Below are 25,453 nucleotides of genomic sequence, written 5' to 3'. Positions count from 1 at the left end.
GTTCCATTCAGTGGGTGGGAATTTCGAAGTGCCCTCGCCGCTTGTCCTGATACCACTCCTGGGCCAGATAGCATCCACTCTCAGATGCTGAAACACCTTTCAGTGGACTGCCAGCGACGCCGCCTCAATCTTTACAACCGCATTTGGGTCGAGGGTGAGTTTCCGTCGCAATGGCGGGAAAGTCTTGTTGTCCCCATTTTGAAACCAGGGAAGAACCCTTTGGAGGTGGATAGTTACCGTCCCATTAGCCTCACCAACGTTCTTTGCAAGTTGCTTGAACGGATGGTGAGCCGGCGCTTGAATTGGGTACTGGAGTCTCGAGGCCTTCTGGCTCCGTCTCAGGGTGGGTTCCGTAAAGGCCGCTCCTCCGCCGACAGTCTGGTGAGCCTGGAGTCAGTATCTGGTTGCTGTCTTTTTCGACATGCAGAAGGAGTATGATACGACATGGCGTCATCACATCCTTTCTATGCTTCATGGATGGGGTCTTCGGGGCCCTCTGCCGATCTATATCTGCAATTTTCTGTCGTATCGTACCTTCCGCGTGCACGTCGCGACCTCATATAGTTCCTCCCAAGTCCAGGAGAACGGTGTGCCACAGGGTTCTGTTCTCAGTGTGTGTCTGTTTTTAATAGCTATTAACGGGCTAGCTGCAGCCGTGGGAAATACTGTCTCTGCTTCCCTGTATGCTGACGACTTTTGCCTTTACTACAGCTCTATTGGCAATGCAGCTGCTGAACGTCAGCTACAGGGCACAATCCGCAAGGCGGAGTCTTGGGCTGTAGCGCATGGTTTTCAGTTTTCCGCAGCCAAGACCTGCGTTATGCATTTCTGCCGGCGACACACTGTTCACCCGGAGCTGCGGCTTCATCTTGACGGCGAGCTTCTTAAAGTGGTGGAGTCACATAGGTTTTTGGGGATGGTTTTTGATGCCCGGTTGACTTGGCTGCCTCATATTCAGCAGCTTAAACAGGCGTGTTGACGGCATGTAAATGCTATGCAATGCCTGAGCCACACCAGGTGGGGCGCCAACCGATCTACTCTCCTACGGCTTTACCAGGTGTTAATCCAGGCCCGTCTGGACTACGGGAGTCTGGCTTATGGCTCAGCATCCCCATCTGCGTTGCGGGTGCTGGACCCAATCCTCCACAGCGGGATACGCCTTGCCACCAGTGCCTTTCGAACCAGCCCTGTGGACAGCATACTTGTGGAGGCAGGTGTCCCTCCACTGTGGTTAAGACGCCAACAATTACTGGCTGCTTATGCTGCCCATGTTTTTAGCTTGCCCGGGCATCCAAATTATCGTGTCCTCTTCCCGCAGTCAGTCGTTGATCTGCCAGAACATCGGCCCCGGTTGGGTTGTCCGATCGCCGTATGTGTCAAACAGCTTCTTTCCTGGCTTGGATGTTTCCCTGTTCCACCTCCTTTCCGGTCCCCTATGCGTACACCCCCGTGGTGTGTGCCTCGCCCTTGCCTTCAGCTCGACTTGGCACGTGGCCCGAAGGACTCAGTCCCTCCGGAGGCCTTCCGACGCCCCTTTTATTCCATCCTGGCCACGTATCAGGGCTCTGGCGTTGTCTACACCGACGGTTCGATGGTTGCTGGTCTAGTCGGTTATGCACTAACTCTAGGGGACCATTCTGAACAACGTTCGTTGCCGGCTGGCTGCAGTGTTTACACTGCTGAGCTGGTCGCCATCTTTCGTGCCCTAGAGTATATCCGCTCCTGCTCAGGTGAGTCCTTCGTTATCTGTAGCGATTCCCTGAGCGGTTTACGAGCTCTCGACCAGTGTTACCCTCGTTCTCGTCTGGTGATGGCTATCCAGGAGTCCCTGCATACTCTCGCCCGTAGCGACAGGTCTGTGGTCTTCGTTTGGACCCCAGGCCATGTTGGTATACCCGGCAACGAAACTGTTGACCGCCTGGCGTCATCTCTGGAGATTGGCCTCCTGGCGGCTGATTTGCGGGCAGTCTTACGCCGCAAAGTTCTCTCGTTTTGGGATGCTGAATGGCGCGGTCTGACCACCCCTAACAAACTCCGTGCCGCCAAGGACACGACGACTGTGTGTCGATCATCCATGCGAGCCAACCGCAGGGACTCAGTCGTCCTTTGTCGGCTCCGCATTGGCCACACCCGACTCACGCGCAGTTATTTACTGTGTCGTGCGGATCCCCCTCTTTGTCGTTGTGGGGCGTCCTTGACGGTGGTCCATATTCTGTCGGAGTGCGCCCTTTTAACTGTGCTCGGGCAGACTTTGGCAATGCCTGACACGCTCTCTGCTCTTTTATCAGATGACTCTGCCATGGTGGACTTGGTTTTGTTTTATTCGGGCAGGGGTTTTTATCCTTTAGTCGGAGTTTTTTAGTGTTGATCCTGGCTTTTAGCCTCTGAGTTTTTAAAGTGTTCTTGGTGGTTGGCTTTTCCTCTTTTTCTCTACGGTCGGCCAACCACCGTCACACTGTGTGTTTTAATTTTTGTCTGGTCTCTGTCAGAGTATTTCATGTCCTGTTTCGTCTGCTGTCTTTCTTGTTGTTCGTTTTTTATTCTCTTCGGGTGGTTTGTTTTTATGGAACAAGGGACCGATGACCATAGTAGTCTGGTCCCTTTAATCCCACAAACAAACCAACCAACCAAAAGCAACGACTCGAATATCCCTCTTTGAATAAAGTTAACTAGAGCGAGAAGATTAACTAGGTAGCACGCGTCATTCGCCGTACGGACATTTAGGTCTAGCGCACACACAAGATTTTTATCGTTCGGAAATAGTCGTACGATCAAATTCTTGTTGTGGAACAAAGAAGTTCCTATGCTCAGTTTTGTTTCTCTAAAATAATTTAATCGTACAATATTTTTACGTACAATAAAAATCGATGCGTTTGTGCTTGGTATTATTCATAATGCTGGCGAACACGTTTAGGCACGAAAATGCCGCTATGTTTGTATGGTCATGGATGAGCTGTGTATCGGCTGCAGTTGTTAAATCCACGCGATCTACCGTAGAAACGCCAGAACTAATAGTGGCCGATACTGCCGGACTTCCCCCTAAGTCTTTTCTCACTCCCTACAGTTTTCGGCCATTATTATCACAATCTCCTGCCAACAACGGCGGTTGTGTTAAACGTCTACATTATTACTCGTATAAATTATTCTTATAGACTAGATAATTTACATGGGAAAACCTTTTCCGGGTCAACTATAACAAATATATTTTGAGGTGGAACGAAGTTCGCCGGGTATAGCTAGTTTTATGCAATAATCCTGCCCGCTCTTGCAGGAGGAATTTGAGAGACCCTGTGAACGGGGAAAAATTTGACGGGAATGTACTGTACACTGATGTGACAGTGTCATTGGATTGCGGTATACACATCAGTGGTAGTATCGCGCACGCATTGTCGGAGCTGTTATTTGTACTCAGGTGATTCTCGCAAGACGGTTTCTCATGAGTGTGGCTGCACGACGGGAATTAAGACTTCCACTGCGGAATGGTAGATGGAGCTAGACCCTTGGAACATTTCATTTCTGAAATCATTAAGAAATTCCGTATTACGAGATCCGCTGTGTCAAGAATATCAGATTTAATGCACTACATCCTACCCGGACAGCGTAGACGCCAACAGCGCTCGCTTCGGAGCAAAGGCGTTTGCTTGAGTTATCATTGCTGCCAGGCAGGCAACGCTGCGTGAAAAACCACAGAAATCGGTGTGGGACGCACGACGAACATATCCGTCAGCAGTGTGGCAAAATTTGGCGTCAATGGCTTTAACACAACCCATGTGAATGCCTTTGGTAACAGCAGAATATCACCTGAAGCGCCTCTCCAGGGCTCGTGATCAGTTAACTACTGGAAAACTGGCTTGGTCAGATCAGTCCCGATTTCAATTGGTAAAAGCTGATGGTAGGGATAGTGTGGCACAAATCCCACAAAGACATAGACTTAAGGCACTGTGGAAGCTGGCTTTGGTTCCATAGGGGTGTGGGCTGCATTTACATGGAATGGACTGAGCCCTGGTTTTGTTCGCAAACTTCAGTCCATTTGCAGCCATTCATGGACATAGTTTTCAAACAACGATGGAATATTTATGGATGGAAATGCGTCATGTTACCAGCCACACTTGTTAGCGAATGGTTTGAAGAACATTAAGTCGAATTAATAATTTCGGACACACAGCGCAGACATGACTCCCATCGCACACTGATGGCACATAATGGAGAGTTCATTTCGTGCACAAAATCCTGCCCCTTCAACACTTCTGTAATAATGGACGGCTGTAGAGGCAACATGGCTCGATATTTCAAACGACTGGAGTCTACGCCACGTAGTTTCCGCGGTCCGCAGAGGAAAAAGTATGCGGGATGTTAGTCACCTAAGTCAAAATTTCTTTAAAATAAAATTACCTGTATATCATAGGAACAGAGGTACAAAAGAATCCAGACGTGGAGTATCCTTTTAAATAGGAGCGCCATTGTCGCTCTGTAAGTTAAATTTGTGTGCACAAATCGGAAACGACTGGAATACCTCATATTAAGTAACACAAACCATATTTCCTTGTATATAAATCTAAACACCTTAGTGTTTTGAAAATGATACTGTTATGGCGGAAGAAATCGAATATGCCACATCGTCGTTAAACTGTAAAATTGTTCTATAGGAAGCTATGAATTTCGAATCTGTATGTCTGCGGCTCTTGGCTGCTGTAAATAAGCAACAAATATTCATTGGATACACGGGTAAGTATAGAATTACGTTTTTCATTTCTGCCCGTGGCGTTCGTAAAACGTCGTTCAGTGTGCGGACGGCCTTACTTCAGTTAATAAACATTGGTGGTTCAAATGTGTGGACGACGATCTGGTAGTTTCGCCCGGCTTTGCCGTTGTAAAGCGGAAAATTATAAAGAACAAACATGATCTACAGTGTAGACTAATCGATGAAACTAAAAACCCGTAGTTTATTAAGGTCGAAAATACATTCACATGTACAGTTCTTCTACACTACTGGCCATTAAAATTGTTACACCAAGAAGAAATGCAGATAATTGGGTATTCATTGGACAAATATATTATACTAAAACTGACATGTGATTATATTTTCACGCAATTTGGGTGCATAGATCCTGAGAAATCAATACCCAGAACAACCACCTCTGGCTGTAATAACGGCCTTGATACGTCTGGGCATTGAGTCAAACAGAACTTGGATGGCTTGTACAGGTACAGCTGCCCATGCAGCTTCAACATACCACCGTTCATCGAGAGTAGTGACTGGCGTATCGTGACAGCCAGTTGCTCGGCCACCATTGACCAGACGTTATCAATTGGTGATGGATGTGGAGAATGTGCTGGCCAGAGCAGCAGTCGAACCTTTTCTGTATCTAGAAAGGCCCGTACAAAACCTGCAACCTGTGATCGTGCATTATCCATATTCTGCTAACAGTCGTTGGATCGCGATACAGTAATCCGCATTCGCGTTGGGCTACAATCCGACCTTTATCAAAGTCGGAAACGTGATGGTACGCATTTCTCATCCTTTACGAGGCATAACAACGATGTTTGACCAAGCAATGCCGGTTAACTACTATTTGTGTATGAGAAATCGTTTTAGGTGTCGCCACCGGCGCTAACATTATGTGAATGCTCTGAAAAGCTAATCATTTCCTGTCAAATTTCACGTCTGTAGCACGTCATCTTCGAGGTGTAGCAATTTTAATGGCCAGTAGTGTAGAATGTAAAGCTACGTTAAATTTTCCCTGTGGATCGCATGCTCCAACATTCCTCGGGAATGCATCCAGGATATTACTAACTCTGGTAACGATATTTCGGTTGACAACCTTCCAGCCATTGTCAAGGGGAGTTGCTTGAATGATTTTAAGGCGCTTTACATTGTGGAGTAAACACGCATGCATCAAAGATAACTTGGTAGGGAACAGTCATCAGCGGTAGATAAAATATTAAGTTTTTTGTTGCCCATTGCGAAAACAGCGCCCTAAGCGACCAGCAAGCTACACATCTGAATAAGATATTGGACGAGTGCGAATAGTATCTTTTGTGTTGATTTGAAACAGTTTTCACGGTATGGAGCATCTGTAACGCCATAAAAAATTCATAACTGTCACAGGGTTTCTTTGGCTTCCCAAGGACCATGGGAAATACGAAACGATACGTTAAAGTCTCTTGCAACGTTCTGATGTTTATTGAAGAACTTAATTTCCCTTTCAGACCAAAACTCTCTAGTAAACACTAGAAGGCGTGACATTTTGTAGAAAGACGTTGTATATCTACCCAACTTGCAAAATTTTGTTCGTTACACTTCCACCGAAATCAGTGAGAGTGGAACGTAGAAACTTGCAGGGAATGAAATACCTATATTAAACGTGCCAAATAAGCCACCGTGACCGTAACTGAAGGGAAAACCATACACGTGAAGACGAACTGTACAAAGCGTTAAAAAAATTTCCCAACAAAAGAAAATCCTGTTAAGCCTGAGCCACAAACGGCAAGAACATTTCCTTTTAAAGCGAAAGTAATTACATTTACCAAAATATTCGTCTGTTTGAAAGTAATGAAGCGTAAGAATGTGACTCGTTAAGTTGGAAATAGACCAGCTTATCAGAAAAACAGAAGCGTATGTGTATGTATCATGCATGAAATACGTTTATATTCTCTTACTTTCAGCAGCAATTATACACATTAGTAAGATTTCGCAGCGGGATTAGGTTGTTTTACGTTTCTTTCGCGTTCTTTTGATAATGCATGGAACCCCAAAAAACTGTAAATAGAAAAATTAAAAACATAGGTACGACGCATGTGAGTGCTTTCTCGCCACCTGGAAAGCTAGTGTCCCTGCAGCTGTCACACAATTTTCGCAGTAGGAAGTGTTAGGCTGTCAAGCACAGGCTATGAATGGCATAGTTGTCATGCGAGGCAGTGAAGACAATATTTACTTCTAGTGCGCAGAAGTTTCCCTGGTTTCTCGAAGTGGAATCTTCTCGGTTGAGCACGTTGTTTGCTAATTTCTGCAGCTTCCTTGACCACTGAAAGGTACCAGGATGCGGCTGTGGCCAGTATACTAACACGCGCCTGTTACAGTCAGACAAATCTGAACATCGCATTTCCAGTGACAACTCTATGGGAAAATTACATATTACACGGACACTACACCGTGTCGTGAATTGTGGTTGTGTAAGATATGTTGCAGTCGGGCCTGAAGTAATACTGCCAGCCGCAGCAAACAATTGCGCTGTAGACACTACCGAATGCTTTGTATATTCCAATGTAATTTTTGTTGAATTGTTTTTTTCCTTATTTTGAGAAGGGTGAAGACAAATCCTGGTGTAAAATGGGATTCGAACATGTCCCATGACAAATGGAATCTGCGATCCCTATGACCGTTAGTCAGTTGTGCCTTCGTGGTCGCACAGAACGCGGACGTAGGATGCCAGCCCGTCGAGAGGGAGGCTGGGCTTATTCCGACGCTCAGCTTCTTTCCCCTCTGACAGTCTTAAGTTCTAGTTTGTTTACGGCTGTGGCCAGTTGCCACGATATACTCAGCACAATACTGACCACAGCCTCATCCTACTGGTATTCAGTGGTGAAGGAAGATGTAGAAATAAAACTGTCAACCTGCTCAACCAAGGCGGTCTCCACCTCGACACCCCCTCATTTCGCGCCTGCGCCCTCTGAGGAAACAGAGGGATTCCGTTCATTGTAATCAACCAAATACTTAGTAAGCACTGTGAATTCGCTGATTCTGCGCTTGCTTTTTATACTCTCTATAACTGACTTTAACATTTTATTTGAAAACAAGGTTAAATGATTTTTCTCGGTTGTATTAATATCTCAATAGCGTCAGCTATAAATTGGTCACAGCAGTGTTAATCTCTCTGCGCTTCCTTGAATTATGGGAAAAGAGAGCCCGTAATAATTCGCATTCACCTATATCAGGATTAAGTTCTCTTTAGAAAATACTAATTTCTGCCCAAACCAAAGTTAGTGAGTACCTTCAGCTTGATTAAATCAATTTACACAACAAATGACCTATACTGCGTAACCCAAAAAATTTCGGACCTATAACTCCGTACAAATTCTATTAAACGAAAGATAAAAATAATGACTAATGCTAGAACTAAGTTATCAGTACCCAAAACCATAGTGGCTTCCGCTAGTACAGCTATAGTGGTCACATTTAACTTCATATACACCGTGAAAGTAAAGGGTACGAATTGGTGTAGAGGTTTGCCGAATCTTTATTGCCGCCCCCTGGTAGCCGAGTGGTTCTAGGCACTACATTCTGGAACCGCACGACGGCTACAATCGCGGGTTCGAATCCTGCCTCGAGCATGGGTGTGTGTGATGTCCTTAGGTTTAAGTAGTTCGAAGTTTAGGGGACTGATGACCTCAGATGTTAGTCCCACAGTGCTCAGAGCCATTTGAATCTTTGTCATAATTTACACTTACCTCAGAACAAAGGCAGCATTCGTACAGACCTGCGGATCGGACTAGATAACGCAATGATAATGGAAGACTCATTCTCATAATAGTATGAATAGTACAACACGAAACAAAATATTATGTGTTTGTTCTTAGAGAACATGGCACTTCACATAAATTAACACTATAAATTTATTTTCATTATATGTAAAATGACTTCAGTAATTCTTTTTCAAATTATTTAACGATAATCAAAGATGTGACACATCTTAGAAGGGTATTGTATCTATGACTGACGCTCTTTCCAACAGCCACTTTTTGACGCACCTGCGTGACAGTTTAAAGTGCCTTTAAAACATCTTGCAAGCGACTCACGTGGAAAATGACTGAAAGATTGACAGCCGGAATATCGGTCCCAGAGTTGGCAGTATTGCGGATGTACTCCCGATGAACGCGCACGTCACATCTCGTGATACTTCCGGCCTTAATGCTGCCAGCAGCCATCTCCGGGCCAGAGCCAATAACTATTTCAGAAGTCAATAATTCTTTACTGCGCGTTTAAATGCGTACAATACGATTAAGTTCAAATCTTCGGTAGGTACTTTATTCAGCTGCATACTGCGTTCCCGAGAGTTCTGCGCAGAGCCGAATGCCTGCGAAGTGGCATCAAAAGTTCGTTGTGGGACCCATAACAGGATACCCAAAGGGGTATTATTTATTAAAAGCTATATTTTAAAATTGTTTACAAAACAATTTTATCGCCTTCAAAATACTCTCCATTATTACTATTAAATTTGTCCCAAGTTATCTTTAGAAATGGCTGACAGCTCCTCCCTGGTTTTTTACTTCAGTGTTGACAAGTGTCCTGCCATGCTCTTTCTCATGCGTGGAAATGTCACACGGAGCCAGGTCACGCGAGTAAGGTGTGTGAGCAGTGGAACCGTGCCATTTTTTCGCCAAAAACTTTCGAACAAAAAATAGCTGTCGGTCAGAACCCAAGAAAAGAACTTGGCAGCAACCCTTTTCATTCCCAAATCGTCTGTTAATTAGCTGCACTATGGTCAAATATAATCCACTGATACCTTAACAGTTGAAGTCTGTTGACGGTTTCTGAGCGCACAGTGGAATATTTCAGTATTTTCGTCTATTCGGGGCGTCGATGGACGTCCAGAACGAGGTTTCATTACTCGACGTGTCGCGATTTTTAAATTGAGCAAACTACTCGTACAGTAGAGTTTCCCAAGCATGTTTTCAACATGGACAGTTTCAGCAGCATTTTTTGCGAGTAGGAAAAAAATTTCGATGTTCACTTAAACTTGCTATTATGAAGGATAAAACAGCGCTAGCAAAAATAATCATTGCAGATTAACACAGTAGGCTGTGTCGGCAACACACAGCACTGAACTGGCAGTGAGTTGCGCTATAGACGCCTAGTGGCAGAAATGCGTACTACACAAGCTCTGCTCACGGCTTCTTCGGGTTTTTTGGTACCCCTCTCGTATTTCTCGTGGGTACCGTCTGCCGAAAAATATTGTAATCACTAATTCAACCATGCAGCATCGCTTTTGTAAACTTCCTTCAGTCCTGTTTCTCGTTGAATAAAATTCCATATGACTGAACAGCCTAGTGCAGGTTTTGAATCCGATGGCAGTTGACTCGGGTGTTGGTTAGTGAAGGCTAGGCTGAAGAGGGACCCATATATAGCTTTCAGTGATTCGATCCCGCTTCTTTGGTTTGGATACGCACACGCACCTCCACCTCCCAGGCTCGACCTGTGCAAACATATTAGTTGTAGAATATGTCCTACGTAAGAAGTGGCGCTTGGCCAGTAAGATTCACAGTACTTAACAAAAATTAACGTGATTAAATTAATCATTCGGCCAATTTGTCGTACGAAATGACACAATGAAATTGCCCTCCGGCCGTGTCAGTTACATAGTTTAAATGGTTTCACTTAATGTGGCACAGCAGACTGACATTGGTGCCTTACGGTTACATCAGTTATGGTTTCACTAATTGTTCGTACTTCTGGCATCAATTATGAACAGGATTTGTTGGGGTCTCACTTGGCTCACAAGCATATGTTGCCCCTTATCGGAAAACTTTTTTGCAAGAATGATCAAATATTAGTTCTTAGAATTTCATTGATACAGTTTTATGACGAGTCCTTTCAGATATTGTATATTGCATTGAATTGAGCTTGTGAATCGCTTTTCATGTATTCATGATTTCTTCCCTTCCCAAGCCTCTGAGTGTTTCACCATTTTGAAACTGAACTGAAAGCTACATGGCAGTACTCATTAAACAGCAAAACTACATCGGCAATGAGTGTCTGCAGACGAAAAGAGTGCAGTCAACAAAGATTTAACAATGACAAAACGGTATAAACTTTCCGGTCAGAACTGAGTATTCCGGACTGCTTAGGCTTCGATTTGTTGCTTCCATGGACTAGTTTCACTCAGAATAATGCAACCGAATTAATAGATTCTCAGTTGTTGGAATAGTTAGTTTTCTGTAGCTTGTCCCCATTACTACGTATTAGTTAAAAATACTGTTTAAACTCTCATTTAAAATGTTAGTGAACCAATTAATTGAATAAGTGTTCGAATTCCTTTAACTTTAGCTGTAAATGGTTTTGATTGCAGTTTTTATTCCTGTGTTCCAAAATATTTCCATCTTGCTCGTATCAATAACTACCTACTCATAATTGTCGTGGTGCTAAATGAAAGTATATTGGCGAGGGTGTAACTGACAAAAAGAAACACTGCATGAGAACATGCCACTAAAGAGAGAAGAAACAGGACTACACGGTTTTGCAAGAGCTAGTTTCCGTAATAACGCATTCTCCTTCCCTCGACCCATGTTTTGTAATCTTCCTTTCGAGGATGAGGAGATTGCTCCGAACTAAAAAAAAGTTATTTCCGTTTCACAGAGGTAATCCGGCTTCTGGTTCGTGACCTCAGTAGCATTTCTATGCTCTGGCCTCCTCCTAGAATGTAGTCTACTATTTTCGCGATACTTCAGAATCTTTTGTCGTTCAAAATGTTGGCTCTTATATGTCCGATTGTAATCATGTCTCCTTGTGCAGTCCATCGTCCTCGAGAACTTAATGTCCGTTGTTTGAATTTTATTTTTTCTTTCTGGTGTCCCAGCTTTCGCTTCCATAAAAGATGGCAAGAACTGCCTTCACAGAATTTAATAGTGGTCAATTTGTACTTTGTGGCCCAGTGTTCTGCTAATGGTACCAGAGAAAGCTTGGAATTCGTGTACTGTATTTTAAGTATCGGTATCAAAATCGGAGCTTGTCACAGCCTAGGTGAGATTTGAGATACTCATTCCTCCGTGTTCACATGGTTTCGTCAAACATTAACACGTTATGTTTATCACCAATAATACACTACGCACTGTATCCTTGTAGGAGAATACAAGCTGCGTTCTGTACGCAGCTAGCAAAATGCACGCGGCTGGGCTGTGGCTGGTACTGGGGTGACGTGAACAAGACTGAATACTAAGCGGTGTTGTAAAGACATTTGTGAATGTAACTGCGTGAAAATTTTTACTGTGATTCGAAGAGGTTCGCGCGATGTAAACACTGGCATTCAGAACTCGTGTACGAAGATGACTTCCTTGTGATGTCACTGCCAAGTAATCTAACAGTATGCGGAACTAGAACACTGCAGAAAGTAACTCAGATACGCAGTGATATCACAAATGACTTTCATTCAAAGGCAATAGTTAAACTCGTGAAGTTCTTCGCCTGGCTATAACAAAATGCAGGACATGGTTTTTAACCGTTAACGTCCCAGGTGCCGTGTCACAAACCTCTAAAGAGTTTGTTGCTAAGCCATAATGATGGGGTGTGTAGGAAATTACAGCGCTGTGTAGTTCTTTCCCTAAGCTGCCGTGGTTTCCTTTATCAGTAGTCATTTGAATATGACCTGGACCTGTACTATTACTGCTCCTTCCGTGCTAGCGGTCAGACAGCGCCAAGGATTTTGTTATGGATTCAGTAGGCAGGTCTATGTTTACTGTCGATGTTAGGGATACTGCCTTTGAGGGTATTGTTTTAAAACGGTTTGAAGATAGTTTGGGAAATGGTAGTACATCAGATAGTGATAACGAATTTCAAAGTGACCATAATACAGTATAAGAACAGGGCGAAAGGGAAGACTAGTTTGTTTTGTCACCTATGAATTCCTCGAATAGAATAAGTGATCAGGGGTGAAGACGGTGTGGAGACTGAATCTTCAGCTGAAGGTTATGCTAGAAATACATTAGGTCGAAACATAGTTTGTCGTCGACGATGGTCAGTGGCATTTTTCCACATATTGACAAGTGAGGTGAAAGCGTTTGCCCTTCGCAATACTTGGACAATACTCAGGTGAACAACTGTAATTGTTGAACCTCTTAAACTCGTTGGTGACACCACAGATAAACAACTATCACACCCGCTATGAACTTCATGCATTCTTCACTGTGTTTGCTTGTAGCAGACCCAAGAGCACAGGCTGTTGTAGAACGAGTAGAAGCGCCCGAAACATGCTTCATTTGTGCCCAAAAAAGACATCTGCCATTGTTGCAAAGAGCCAATGTGACTTAAAATCTGTACAAAAATTTTCAGGTAGTTCAAAGAAACCATAAGCGAAGGAAACTAAACAATTAAAAAGTTCTAGTTTTTCATTTTTTTTGCTGTTTTGCGAGAGTTTATTACATGGAACAATAAACAATAAAAATATAGTAAAAACTTGGAGTGCAAGGTTTTAGTTTACGCAGCATTGTCATTTAGAACTAGGTTCATTTTTTATTGTTGTTTAAAACTTATATGAATGAATTTTTTGCCTGTTTTAATGCAATTTTTGTAGTTATTTAAATATAGCGATCACTGAGACCGTGGGTCAGTCTGTACCGAAAATAACATGAAAAGCTGAGGGTTAATAGAATGTGTGAACACCACAGACTACTATGCATGCCGCGCAATGTGCTCCCGTGCTGGCAACAATGTTGGTAGTGTTCTTGCGGACGGGGATTTCATTCCTTCACCGCCAGGGTTGAAAAAAAAGTGCTAGATAGTCGTTGGTCCATGTGGATGCGCTGCAGTACGTCTCCCCAGTGTCTCACGTGGTAGATGGGATGAAAGTTGGGGGGGGGGGGGGTAGGACAGGACAAGACAAAACAGATTAGGCCGTTCACAGAATATGCTAGACAGCTGCTTCGCCTTCCCACACATATAAAAATGAAGCCAGTGCCGGACACACCCTAAAAAAGTTCGCACATAGGGAAGTAGTAGTCACAAAAACGTCGGTGTGTGAGTGAAGATTTTGTCAGTACACCCATCAAAGCTGTAGGTGCAGGTTATCATTTTGAGATGAATGCCCCCACACAACGAAGAGTGGTTTGGGAGAGTTTTTGAAAAATTACCAAACAGATCTGCGGTCGTTTCTGATTCAGGTCTTTATCAGACGGTGATAAATCCATCAAAACGAAATTTGTCTATGAAATGCAGAAAAGATTGTTACTGGATAGATCGGAAGCAACAATGCAGAACTTCCATCTGTCACACGTGGGAAATTTGTAAATCTGGACTCTCGGAACACGCGTAGCCGCACTCCGACACAAAATATACTCCCCCCCCCCCCCCCATGTGTGTTAACCTCGGTGTAGTTGCCTGTGACGCACTGCAAATTCAACGCCATTGAGCTCATTTGGGCATTCGTCAAGAACAAGGTAGCAAAGGAGAAAGAGTTTGAAGAAAAATGTTTACTCTACAGTTGCCTCGCTGCCACGAAAGGTGTAGAGGGATTAGATGTCGTACACACTTGGAGTCATGTACGAAGAGCCCACTGTATTGAGGCAGCAATAGAGCCGTTGCTGAGCCATGTAGACAGCTGCGATAGCGACACAGACCTCAGCCAGCAGAAAAAGCTATTAAGGAAGGTTGCACTTTATTCGTCATTTTCTCCAGCAAAATTTTTTGTTATTGGTTTTCATTTAAATCTTTCATTTAATTTCCGCGATGTGGCATGGTACAAAACATCGATCATACGATGTAAGGCGAATGACCTCAGTCAGGGATCAAAGATTGTGAAATGGATAATAGATTTTACATTGTCGTAAACGTAACCAAGCTTCGGGAGCATTGTCAGGAGACGAAAGATTTCACAGATAAATAACCTTTCGAAGGAATTACCTAGTTCCCGCAAAATGTGTGCTGGTGTTACGGAACAGTAGGTTGAAGAAATGTGGTGCCAGAGGAACATAGTTTGACAGAACCTCCCAGTAAAAGCACATGTCGAGCACATTTGCCGTTTTTATTGCTGGTGTGGGATGTGATGCATTATCCTAGGAAAAAAAATTTTTTGCATGCCAGCACTAGTTTTACTTTTTTCCAGCCAATGCGAGTTTGACGTGATAACAATGCATAGTAGGGTCCAGCCATGGTTGGGTCACTGTGAGCAATCCAGGCACCCACCCTCATAGCCAGTGCTCCATACAAGATATTATGCACTCTTAATTGAGACGCCTATAATCTCTGTAATTTCACACATTATTAGAGGTCTTTCATTACCATATCATGGATTTTGTGAATTGTATCCTTTATGGTGACCTCAGTTCGAAGACCAGAGCATGTTTCTCCGTTGGTGCGTGTCGGGACACGTTTACTCCTAAATCCAAAAGTAAATGGTCTTAAAAAGTGTGTAGAGTGCGTGAACTTCAGTTGTTTAGATTTGTGCGTCAGTCAAGTCCTTCAAATGAAAATGTTCAGTAGTGGCATGGAACTGTTTTCTCCATTTTCAGTTTCAGCTGCTACACTGATAAATCTAAGCAACTGTAAACAGTGAAAATTTACACTGTACATAATTCAAATTATTTCTACTATCCATGGAATAATAAAGCTTGCCAACCACGAAGGCGCAAGAAAAATTTTCCCATCTTTCATGGAAATTCATGGAAATTCATGGAACGTATCAAACGACCCTTAGACACCTGGTCTCCAAACCACAGTAAGCATTTCCCAGTATGTACCTCATACTAGTGTTTCTTCCTGACTAGAGCATTGACTGCGGGAGGATTTCCCTTCTTAAATGCCTTCGTGTACACTGCTATTCTAATCTTGTCTTCGCAATATCTTCTAGAGTTGTACCTACACCTATATTAATGGTAAACGACTAACCTGCTTCATTGTACACTTGCCTTCCAGATTGTTTCTTGGGCCAATAAAAATTTTTCAGTTCATTTATTAACCAGATTCATAAAATTTAGAATGCTGCCATCAAATTCATCAGATAAATAATTGTATGTTAAGTTTAACCCAAGTTATGTATTGAAGTTCGAAACTGTGCGAATATTCAGTGGTCAGTGTAACACCTGGTGCACAAATTACCCAGACTACCCCTCCTGTATTTGGCAGTGAGAGTATTTACCTACTTACACATAATTTCTCACTGACACCCCCACAAAATAACTTAAGAGATTACTTTCTCTGTTCATGACTATGACGTTTTATTATTTCTTCACTACAAACTCTATCCTGTGACACTTTTTGCAGACCGTATAGACTTACACCAGTGAATGTATATGCAAAATTTATATAAATTCTAGTGTCTGATTCAGTTCGTTGGCTTTGAACAATGACATCATACCTAAGGCAAAGACGCTATGTATAACCAATCTATGAAAGAAACGGATCATACTCAAAACAAACAAATGTAGTGTATGATAAAATTACAATAACAATCATGCAGTTATTTAGTCATCAATTATATTGAAACAAACTGAAGGTAACTAAAATAATAGAGAACAAGAATTAAAAACTGTTACGTCTATTAAGAGTATGGTCGTAATTCATGCGACTGGAAAAGCAGAAAGAACCTTCAAATTGCACTACTGTAAAGTGCATGATGAAGTAACACTATCACAAAGTAGCATTATCTTATATTAATTATTGAACCTAATGGAAGAAGTGCAGGAAAGTGGGGGGTTTTGAATGGGGAGAAACTGAAATGTATCAGAAAAATAGGAAAATTAAGTGAATGACATAGGAAACAGTAGCATAAAATGTGGAGAGAAAAGCCAGTACATGACAAAAGAATGTCTACAAAAACAAATATTGGAATTGATAACTAGAATTAATCTGTGTAGGTAAATTCTAGTTACAGATTGCAACTGTTAAACAATCCATATATAATTTTTTGCAGTTGCATGCACTGAAATGTAATAACATTTCTACATTTGTAACTACTCTCTAAAACTACTGTGGTGTAAAATAAGAATTGGAATTGGTAACTAGAACTGGCCATTTATATAGGTCAATTTTAGTTACTGATTACAACTTTTCCATGGTTCATAATTTTGGATATTTTTGCAGTAAATTGGTGGTTTTTGTAGGATTTCTAGATTTCTCATTGATCGTGGTTCTACTATAAAAAAACTAGTAAGTAGTGCGGTTACAGTTTAAAATTTTTTCTCTTTTTCGTAGTAATAAAGAATATGTAGAAATCCTGTAACACTTCATTGCACACACTTGTTGCTGAAATGATCAAAATAACTGTGGACTGGTTGGAATTGGTAACTAGAATTAACCTATGTAGTTAATTTCCAGTTACTGTCAATATTAGTTACTTGGGTACCTGTTAGATATAACAATTAGTATTAAGGGACCACCATGTGCTATACTGTACTGGATTTCAAGGTTCTGTGATTTTCATTTCATTCTTGGCAGTATAATTTGTGGCTAAGTAATTAATCGTGTGAACTGTGTTTGTAATTTCATAGTATGCTACACTCGTTTATTTATGAATATGATCAGTTGCTTTCAAAGATTGCCTCTGTGTAACGTCTCTTAGGTATGATGCCACTGCTCAAAGTTGAAGAATGGAATCGGACACTAGAATTGACCCCCAAAATTTTATCACAAAGAGCCACAGTTCAGGAGATGTCGTAAGTTTCTTAATCCGGAATGTAAACTGCCCAGCTATTTAGCTCGTGGTCGTACGGCAGTGTTCTCGCTTCCTGAGTGTGGGGTCCCGAGTTAAGTTCCCAGTGGGGTCAGGGATTTTCACCTGCCGTGAGATGACCGGGTGTTGTTTTCATCATTTGTTTCCATTGTGGTCAGAGGAAGGCAACACCGAACCACCTCCATTAGGACCTTCCCTAGTATGGCGGTGCGGGTCTCTTGCATTGTTCCCCTATGCTCCGTCAAGAAGTGTGGCACTTCATTTCCCTTTTTATATTTAATACGAGAGTTATTCTTTAGAGACTCGACTGTGAGTTATTAGTATTTGTATACTTGTAACTTAATGCTTTTCCTTGATACTTCGTAAAATTTGCAGTGACAACAGTTGGTGTCAATCTTAATGTCTGCCTGTTCAGTCTTTGTCAGCAATTTCTACTCTCTAGTTATACAAACAAACCTGTGACCATTTGTAGCACACATTGTGTACGTTCTTTCTCTGGCTATACCTCGATTGAGGCGATAGTGTTTCCTCAGTATCCCACCGACGAATCCAGTCTGCCCTCTAAGATTTGTGTGGTTATTTTTGCCAAGCATTTGTACAGCAGCTTTGTATGAATTTAAAGTAAAATTTTGAATTTCCTTTTTTCTTTTCAGCAACCAAAGTTACCGGGACTGTGAAGTGGTTCAATGTAAAGAGTGGCTATGGATTTATCAACAGGTAGGTTGACATTTCTTTATTCTGTCACATTTTCTTAGATAGACTTCTGTAATGTTTCTTTTCGTCTCGTCAATGTTTGACATTGTAGTCCTTTAATTGTGTCTAGTCTTATTCACAATAGTTAATGGCAATTTGTTTTGAATAATGGTAGTAGGTTTGGACTCGAGTAAGCGGGGTGGATTTTAAGGCCGAGATGACAAGTGTTTCCCCTGGAGTGCTGGGCAGTGTGCGGTGCCCAGGTGCGTGATAGAATACTCTGCGTACCACTGCTGGCAGCAAAAACTGGAACTGGTGAAAGTACAACTGCGAAAATGGGGAGGGGGGTGTATGTCGCTTGTGGGGAAAAATATTATCAAAGTGGCCCATTGAGCAAGTCCTAAACCTTAAAGAATAAAGGGCATGTCTCGAACGAGTTTTTGTGTACTTTTGAAACTGACATTTTTCAAATCCTTAATGATTAACTTGAATTGTGGGCTAATTTTATTAGTGGGAGGTGTAAATGTGAAAATTAAGTACTTCTTTACCAGTCCTGAAGGTATCTATGATTAGGACTCACTCTCAAACCATTTCCTCGTGTAATTGCCAGTTAAATGAGATAATACACAGACTGTATGTGTCACTAATGCAGTAAGACAGTGGGAATTGGCACTTGTTACATTGTCTACTGCCTTTGGAGAGTCGTAAGAAGTTGGCACTACTGTAGAGATACATTTTTAAATTCTTGAAAGATATGCTATACTTTTAGAGTTAAATTTGCAGAAAACGTATAGCAATACTGAATAGCTCACAGATCTAATATTGACCACTTGTAACTTGTTTAAGCTGGGAAGACGTTGTGGAGTTAAGATTCAAAAGTTATACCAGATTGACAACTGCACAAGAACCGTCAACGAGAATAACCTTTCTATTCAAGCGAGTGTGAATAAACATCAGGCACCTTGTCATAGATTTAACAGAATTCAGTGATACTGTTCTGTTTACTAAATAATCTGGAGCTGACGTGTGGTCATTAACTGTTAAAAACGTGAAAATGTTCTTGCTGCCTCCAGTAGCAGAGCATAAGAAACTCTTTGCACAGCCATTTCTATAGTCCTTCAGATTCTAGAACACTTTGCATGGCAAATTAAATGTACTTTACAGTGATCATTAAAAATGTTGGCAACCCTACCTCTGAAATTATGCTTTCAGTAGCTAACATGGAAAATGAAACGTTACATAGTCTTCCACAGATTGCTAACCAGTTGGCAGTTGGGACATTGTGCTACCTGAGCATAGTTCTCACAGGAAGGGTTTAATACACACATTCTTCAGTAAAAGTGTTAGGGTGCTGTGTGCAACAGTCATCAGGTCTAGGGTGATTTTTAATGTGTGTTTCAGGTTACAACAATATCCCTCATTATTGCAATTCTCATGAACTGTTCCCTTTTTGGATGTAGACATATTTTTGCAAGATAAGTTTTCCCGAGTGATAGTGCTTCCTTTGTTAATTTCTGTAGAACTGTCCCAATTCCGTACAGAGTTCCTAGTACTACAGTATATCTGCCAATAACTTCGGGGGGGGGGGGGGGGGGGGGGGAAATGTTCCTCGAAAGCTGTGTGCCAGTTTAACCAGACTGGAAGTGTGCCCTGTTTGTTAGGAACTAAATTCGTGCAGCTGATCAGATGTTCCGTGTGCTCGTATTTCGTCACAAGGCATTATGTCCTGAGGAAGGAAATAGCACTGTGGTTTCCCAACCACAGTGCTTAGTTCGGAAACTGATACATCCTCCGGCCTCGATACCTATTGAGTCAAAGTAAACAAGAGCTAGCTAAGAGAGGCCGACAGAAGACTTAAATTTTATTTCAGCCTCCTGTAATTAAGTCCTTCCAACAACACTGTGCAAAAGTCTTGCACGAATAGGTATATTAAGTGTAATTACAAAGTGTGTGAAACTTCGCGCGAATCACAAAGTCAGAATTCATAACCTATCTTGTTCTAGTTGGTATATGTTCGTATTAGTCTCAACCAATTCTCGAATGTTTATTCACAGTATATTCAAAATCACGTTTCAGCATTCTGGAACAGACATGTATGCAGTATCAATTCGCGAGTTTTCTTAAGTTAGCGAACTGAAAAATAAATATACCCACGAAACACAATTTCCTTTGCTTTTTCCTTTGTGGAACGCGAATGCACGAGTCCTGTAATGATGGAAATGTATATACTGAGATTAAAATTACTTCGTGGTTGACAGCAGCGGCCGCGAGTAAGCTGCCGACTTGTACACAAGGTGCCAAGTGACCGTGCGATCGATAGCTGTTACCGAATGTTGGCAGTCTTGGTAGGTTGTGGGCAACGGCGATGAGTTCAGATACCGTAATGACACGTTAGAGGCGAATAATAGCAATAATACACATGTCGAAAGTAGCAAATCTAAATAAGCAGAGAAAATGGTAAGTGGTGAACGCAACTCGTTGAATGGCATAGAGCCCACTGAACATAAAGTATAAAGTGTTCAGTAGTTTTCTTAATTGAAAAACATCATAAATATTACTGTTAAAGCCAGCTACGATGTGAAACTGAGAGATGTGGAGTCATTGTAACCAGTTTGTGGTTGCTTGATAAAGATGGAGACTCTGACATTGTTTATATTAACATTCCTGTGCAGAAAGCGAAACATCTACCATACATCAAACTTCAGCTGTAGATATAGTTTAGCCTGCCATATTTGCATGAAAATATTTTTGTAGCAGCAAAACCTGCAGAAAGTCACAGCGTGTTTGGAGCTCCTTTGTGTCCCAACCCCTTCTGGCCTCCCAAACAACCCCCTCCCCCCGGGGCCGTTTCATGTTCTTCTCTGCCGCTACCTCCGCCCACTGGAACGTCAGTCACAAAGTAATTTCAATCGGTGTATGCCACAAATATTGCCAACATTGGCTGACAATGTTGCCGTACATGTGGCTAAAGTAAGTGTGGCTGCTATTTTGCCAGCAACATTGGCGTTTTATATTGTTCGCAATATGCAATTTTTATTGTCATTGTAAATGTACAGTGTGTTCCAATTAAGACTGAAGTACTTCCTCAAAGCAAAAATTGGATACATTTCCAGTTTGGGAAATAAATTGGGAGATGCCCTCACATACTTCCATGAACTGTACTTGCTTCCTCGCGTCCTGTGAGGTGAATTGACCCGTTCAAGTAGTTCAGGTTTATATGGATCGTCCTGTATCTTTAGTTTACTGTGCATTTGTCCAGTAACTAAGACACAAATATCAGAGCAAGGGCCAATGGAACTTAGTAGATTGTGATGCGTGTGCTTGGTTTGTCCTTGCGAAATCCGTGGGCAACCAATGGAATAGCTGTGAACTGCGCGCGTAGTTTCATAAATCGGGAATAGCGTCCGTATAGTGGAGAACAGTGCATTGTTTGCGAGTGGCTGTTGCCAGAGATAACGGCATCTTACAGATTGGCACTTCATACTTTACAGGTCAGAGCTCTGAAATCAGTTTTCTGAAGCAGTAAGATAAAATTATAAAACACTCGTAAAAAGAAATTTCAGTACGCTGTGAATTATTTAGATTCACTTAGTTGCCCTTATCGTGAGTCTACTGATGCATTATTGCCATATGCAACTTGTTCACTTCAATTTGAACCCTATATTACTCATTAGAATTGTTAATTGATAAATATAGGCAGCCACCAGCAATGGAGAGGGAAACACTCGACAGTTCCAGTCACTTGGAGTGGTGAAACATGAGAAAAATCTTTAAACTTAGGCCAAAGATCTCAAGACAGAGGCTAGCAATCAGTGTCAGCAAGTGGCAACGAAAGCTTCAACAATTATGAATTATAAAATATTTTCCAATAAAAATGAAACCTTTTGATTATTAATCACACAAAAATGGAATGTGTCCTACTGTTTGTACATAATTGTAACTGCAACAAACGGTATTTTCGAAGTTTTGATCAAAATTACAATTTATGATCAGTTCCATGTGATCAGTAATTCAAAAAAGTGCCGAGGAACGTGAGTGCCACACAACGGATGCAAAAGTCTTAAGTTTGGACCCAGATCGTAGTTTTACATTACATTTCACGTGTATAGTCTTGGGCAGCGTTTCATGCCGTGGTTCGGACTCCACGTAAAGCTGTAGGGCTCTTTAACTGACCTGTTAAGGTCGTAGGTCAGAGGAAGATAGCAGTCTGCTGCCTCCAGTAGGCGAGTTCGTAGTAAAACAGCAGCGTTCAAAAGAACTTATGGGTTCGCAACTGTCTAGTAATTTCTAAAAGTTATTTACTAACAACTTTTTTAAGGAGGTATGTATAGAGAGAAATCAACCAGCCACTTCGCTATTACAAGCTTGGTACACTTCGAACGCATTTGTTTGAAATCGTAAAGTTTGTTATATCTACATAAAATACACAAGCTATATAGCGGACGGTACTTTGTACCACTAGTTGTCATTTCTTTTCCTGTTCCACTCGTAAAGGGAAAGTCTACCACCATACAATCCCTAATTTCGCTTGCGGTGCTTAGCGAAAGGTGTCTTGGCGGTAGTAGAGTTGTTCTGCAGTCAGCCTCACATGCTGGTTCTCTGAACTTCAACAATGCGTCGCGTAAAGAACTACTTCCTTCCAGGGATTCACATTCGATTTATGAAGCATCTCCGAAATAATTGGTGTGCTAAACGAACCTACTGGTAACAAATCTAGCAGGACACATCTGAATTGCTTATACGTCCTCGCTTAATCCCAAATAGTTAACAGTATTAAAGAACGGGTCATACTAGTGTTGCTAGGTGCGGTCACCTTACATGTACTAAGCTTTCCTAGCGTTCTATCAATAAATGAAGTCGACCAATTGAGATATTATCTTTGCAATAAAACATACAATTTTGCTCGAAATATTATGTAATTAAAGACGTCCATTTTCATAAAAATGATTGTATGTCTTAAATCATACATTTGACAATTTATATATAAATGATGTACATATTGGATTTGATTGAAAAAATAAAATGGAAAGCCCCAAGCGAAATTCGTATCAACGATCCATTGATTACCTTATTATCATCACCCAACGCTATCGATTAAGCTACACTGCCTATTGTGAAAATCACTTTAGGAAATTAATGCTCCTAAAGTTTTTCGGGAAAATGTCTATTTTCTGTAGCATTTGACTTGCATCTAACTGCTGTGGGATATTGATATTTCAGTTCTGATCTTGACATACCACAAACACACAGCAAAATTACGGAGTCACGTTACTGGGTGGTTGCCTTCGGTTGACGTGGTGTGTAGTTTCCATTGAAATTTCTGCTAGTGTGTGTGTGTGTGTGTGTGTGTGTGTGTGTGTGTGTGTGTGTGTGTGTGTTAGGATATTGCAAGAGAACATTTTTAGAAATCTTCGTGTTGTGGAAATTCCATTTCAGTGGCCATTTCCATGTAAAATGAAGACTGTCTACCTTACTGTCATCAGTCTATGCAAAATGTCGTCAGAAAATTTGCCCAGTGTGTTTGTGCATTGTTTCTACTTTACTGAATCTCACTAATTCGAAGAAGTTTCTGAAGTTTTCAATAACTTCAGTAATTCGAGAAATGGCAGTAAGACAGTATGACAGTAAAAAATGTGTTAACTGGCGAGGCGGAACAGTCGGCCTTCAGTGAGGAAAAGGGGAAAATTTAGAAAAGGGTAAGGTGAAAATTTAATCGCTGGTGTTCCGGGAAGTTAACTGTTTTTATGTACAAAATGTTTAACAGGCGAAATATTTCGTACTAAATCGAAGAAGTCTGCAATTTCCTGGACAGACTGCCGTCAAAACAAGTTTGGGCTTCTTATCTGTACGCTCACGTGCGGGCAGTCATAGCGTAGTACTAAGATAGTATGCAGTCAGAATAGCCGCCCGGAGGAAATTCCTCGTGCAAGTTTGTGGATGTTGTCAGTAACGTAGGTATGTTTCGTCATAACGTTTGCGTGTCACTGACGAGAGTTTGCTGGTAGATAACGTGGTCGCAATTTTTCACAAAGGTAATGAGATATACGATCGCCCATAAATTTATCAGCACTTCGGCGATGAGAGGTAGGCCGTGTACCCCAAGAGAAAACGGGAGTTGCTCGTTAAGGTAGTCATGTAGTGACAAGGAAAACATTACACCACTCCAAAAACTTTAACGGTATGTGGCAGAAGGCACTTCGTGTCACAATATTCAGTCATCCTGCTCCAACCACGCTCTTCCACTCCTGTTACAGCCGCCCAGTGGCGTAAACAGCGCATGTAACCTGTTTAGCAGTAAAGATGCGAGGGTTATCCCTTAAGTGTATGACGTAAAAAGAAAAAAACAAATGTTGGGAAAAATCTTTCTCCACATATTATTTCAGCTCAATACACTTCTCTCAGCGATATTTAATATCCTCGATACCCTGATTATAGTGAAACCCCAGAGTCTCAAAAAATAGCCATTACCTACAGACTCCATTTTTTGACAGACCTTACCACCACGCTATTCCTCACTATTTAGAAACAAATTAGGGCGACGTCTGGCGAATAACGTTTCGGAGGAAGTGATTTGAACTCTCCTTGCTTTTGGTCATGGCTATAGTGAATGTGAGAACTTGTGCGTTGTCGTAGTGAAACAAAACGTCGTTACGCTGAATGAGGCCCCTTTTTCCTGAACTACAGCGTTCAAACGCCTCAAGAAGTTCGCGTGATACTCATTTCTCCATTGTGAAGATGTTGTTCCACATGCATCTCAAAAAACAGACGCCGTGACTTTGCCTGTAGATGGAAACACCTTAGTCTTCTTTGGAGGAGGTCCCTCACTTTAGTTCCATTGTTTTAGCTGTTTTTTCGTCGAAGTTGTGAAGTGATAAACCTATGTTTCATCCGGCGCTGTGAATTTGACTCAAGAACTGTGCTGTATTGCAGCGCAACAACGGCACACACTACAGTGATACATCCTCACGACGCTGGTTTTGTTCCATTGAGTCATCGCGGCTCCCATTTTGAGCACAGGTTTCTCATGTCCAAATTTCCAGTCAGTATGCGATAAACCGCGTTAGTATAGACAGCTCTTTATGGCCTGGTTTGCTATCCCCATCAGTTAACTAATGAGCAGACTGGCCAGACTAGAATCTAGCACAGCTTTAATATTACATAAACCGAGACCTTTGAGATCTCGTATCACGTGGCGATGACCGGTTTGATCCATATGGACCAATTCGCAGAACGTTAACTGTAGATAGCTATCAAATACTAAACAATGTAGCATCGTCAAAAGTATGCTCTATAAGATTGGTACTTTCTGCCAGTCATTTATTTGAAACAACCGCCGTATGTAAGACGGATCGGCTATTTCTGCGACAGCCTAAGTTTTTAGAAAA

The 25,453-nt window shown here is 41.9% G+C and overlaps 1 protein-coding gene across 6 annotated transcripts in view; it reads left to right on the top strand.

Moving 5' to 3' along the window:
- The window catches only part of LOC126295179 (Y-box factor homolog), a 116,115-nt gene that overhangs the window by 14,595 nt on the left and 76,067 nt on the right, over positions 1–25,453 (top strand). For all 6 annotated transcript variants that reach the window (XR_007552402.1, XR_007552401.1, XR_007552400.1 and 3 more), the window contains exon 2: positions 18,029–18,092. Coding sequence is in view for 3 of the 6 variants with exons in the window: in XM_049987484.1 (XP_049843441.1) it covers positions 18,029–18,092 (64 nt within the window). In the remaining 3 variants the exon portion in view is untranslated. The remainder of the gene's footprint in view (positions 1–18,028; positions 18,093–25,453) is intronic.

This window comes from Schistocerca gregaria, chromosome 11 (assembly GCF_023897955.1).
Source record: "Schistocerca gregaria isolate iqSchGreg1 chromosome 11, iqSchGreg1.2, whole genome shotgun sequence".
Taxonomy (NCBI): domain Eukaryota; kingdom Metazoa; phylum Arthropoda; class Insecta; order Orthoptera; family Acrididae; genus Schistocerca; species Schistocerca gregaria.
Note: the sequence above shows the minus strand (reverse complement) of the source record. Positions and strands in the feature narration are given on the sequence as shown.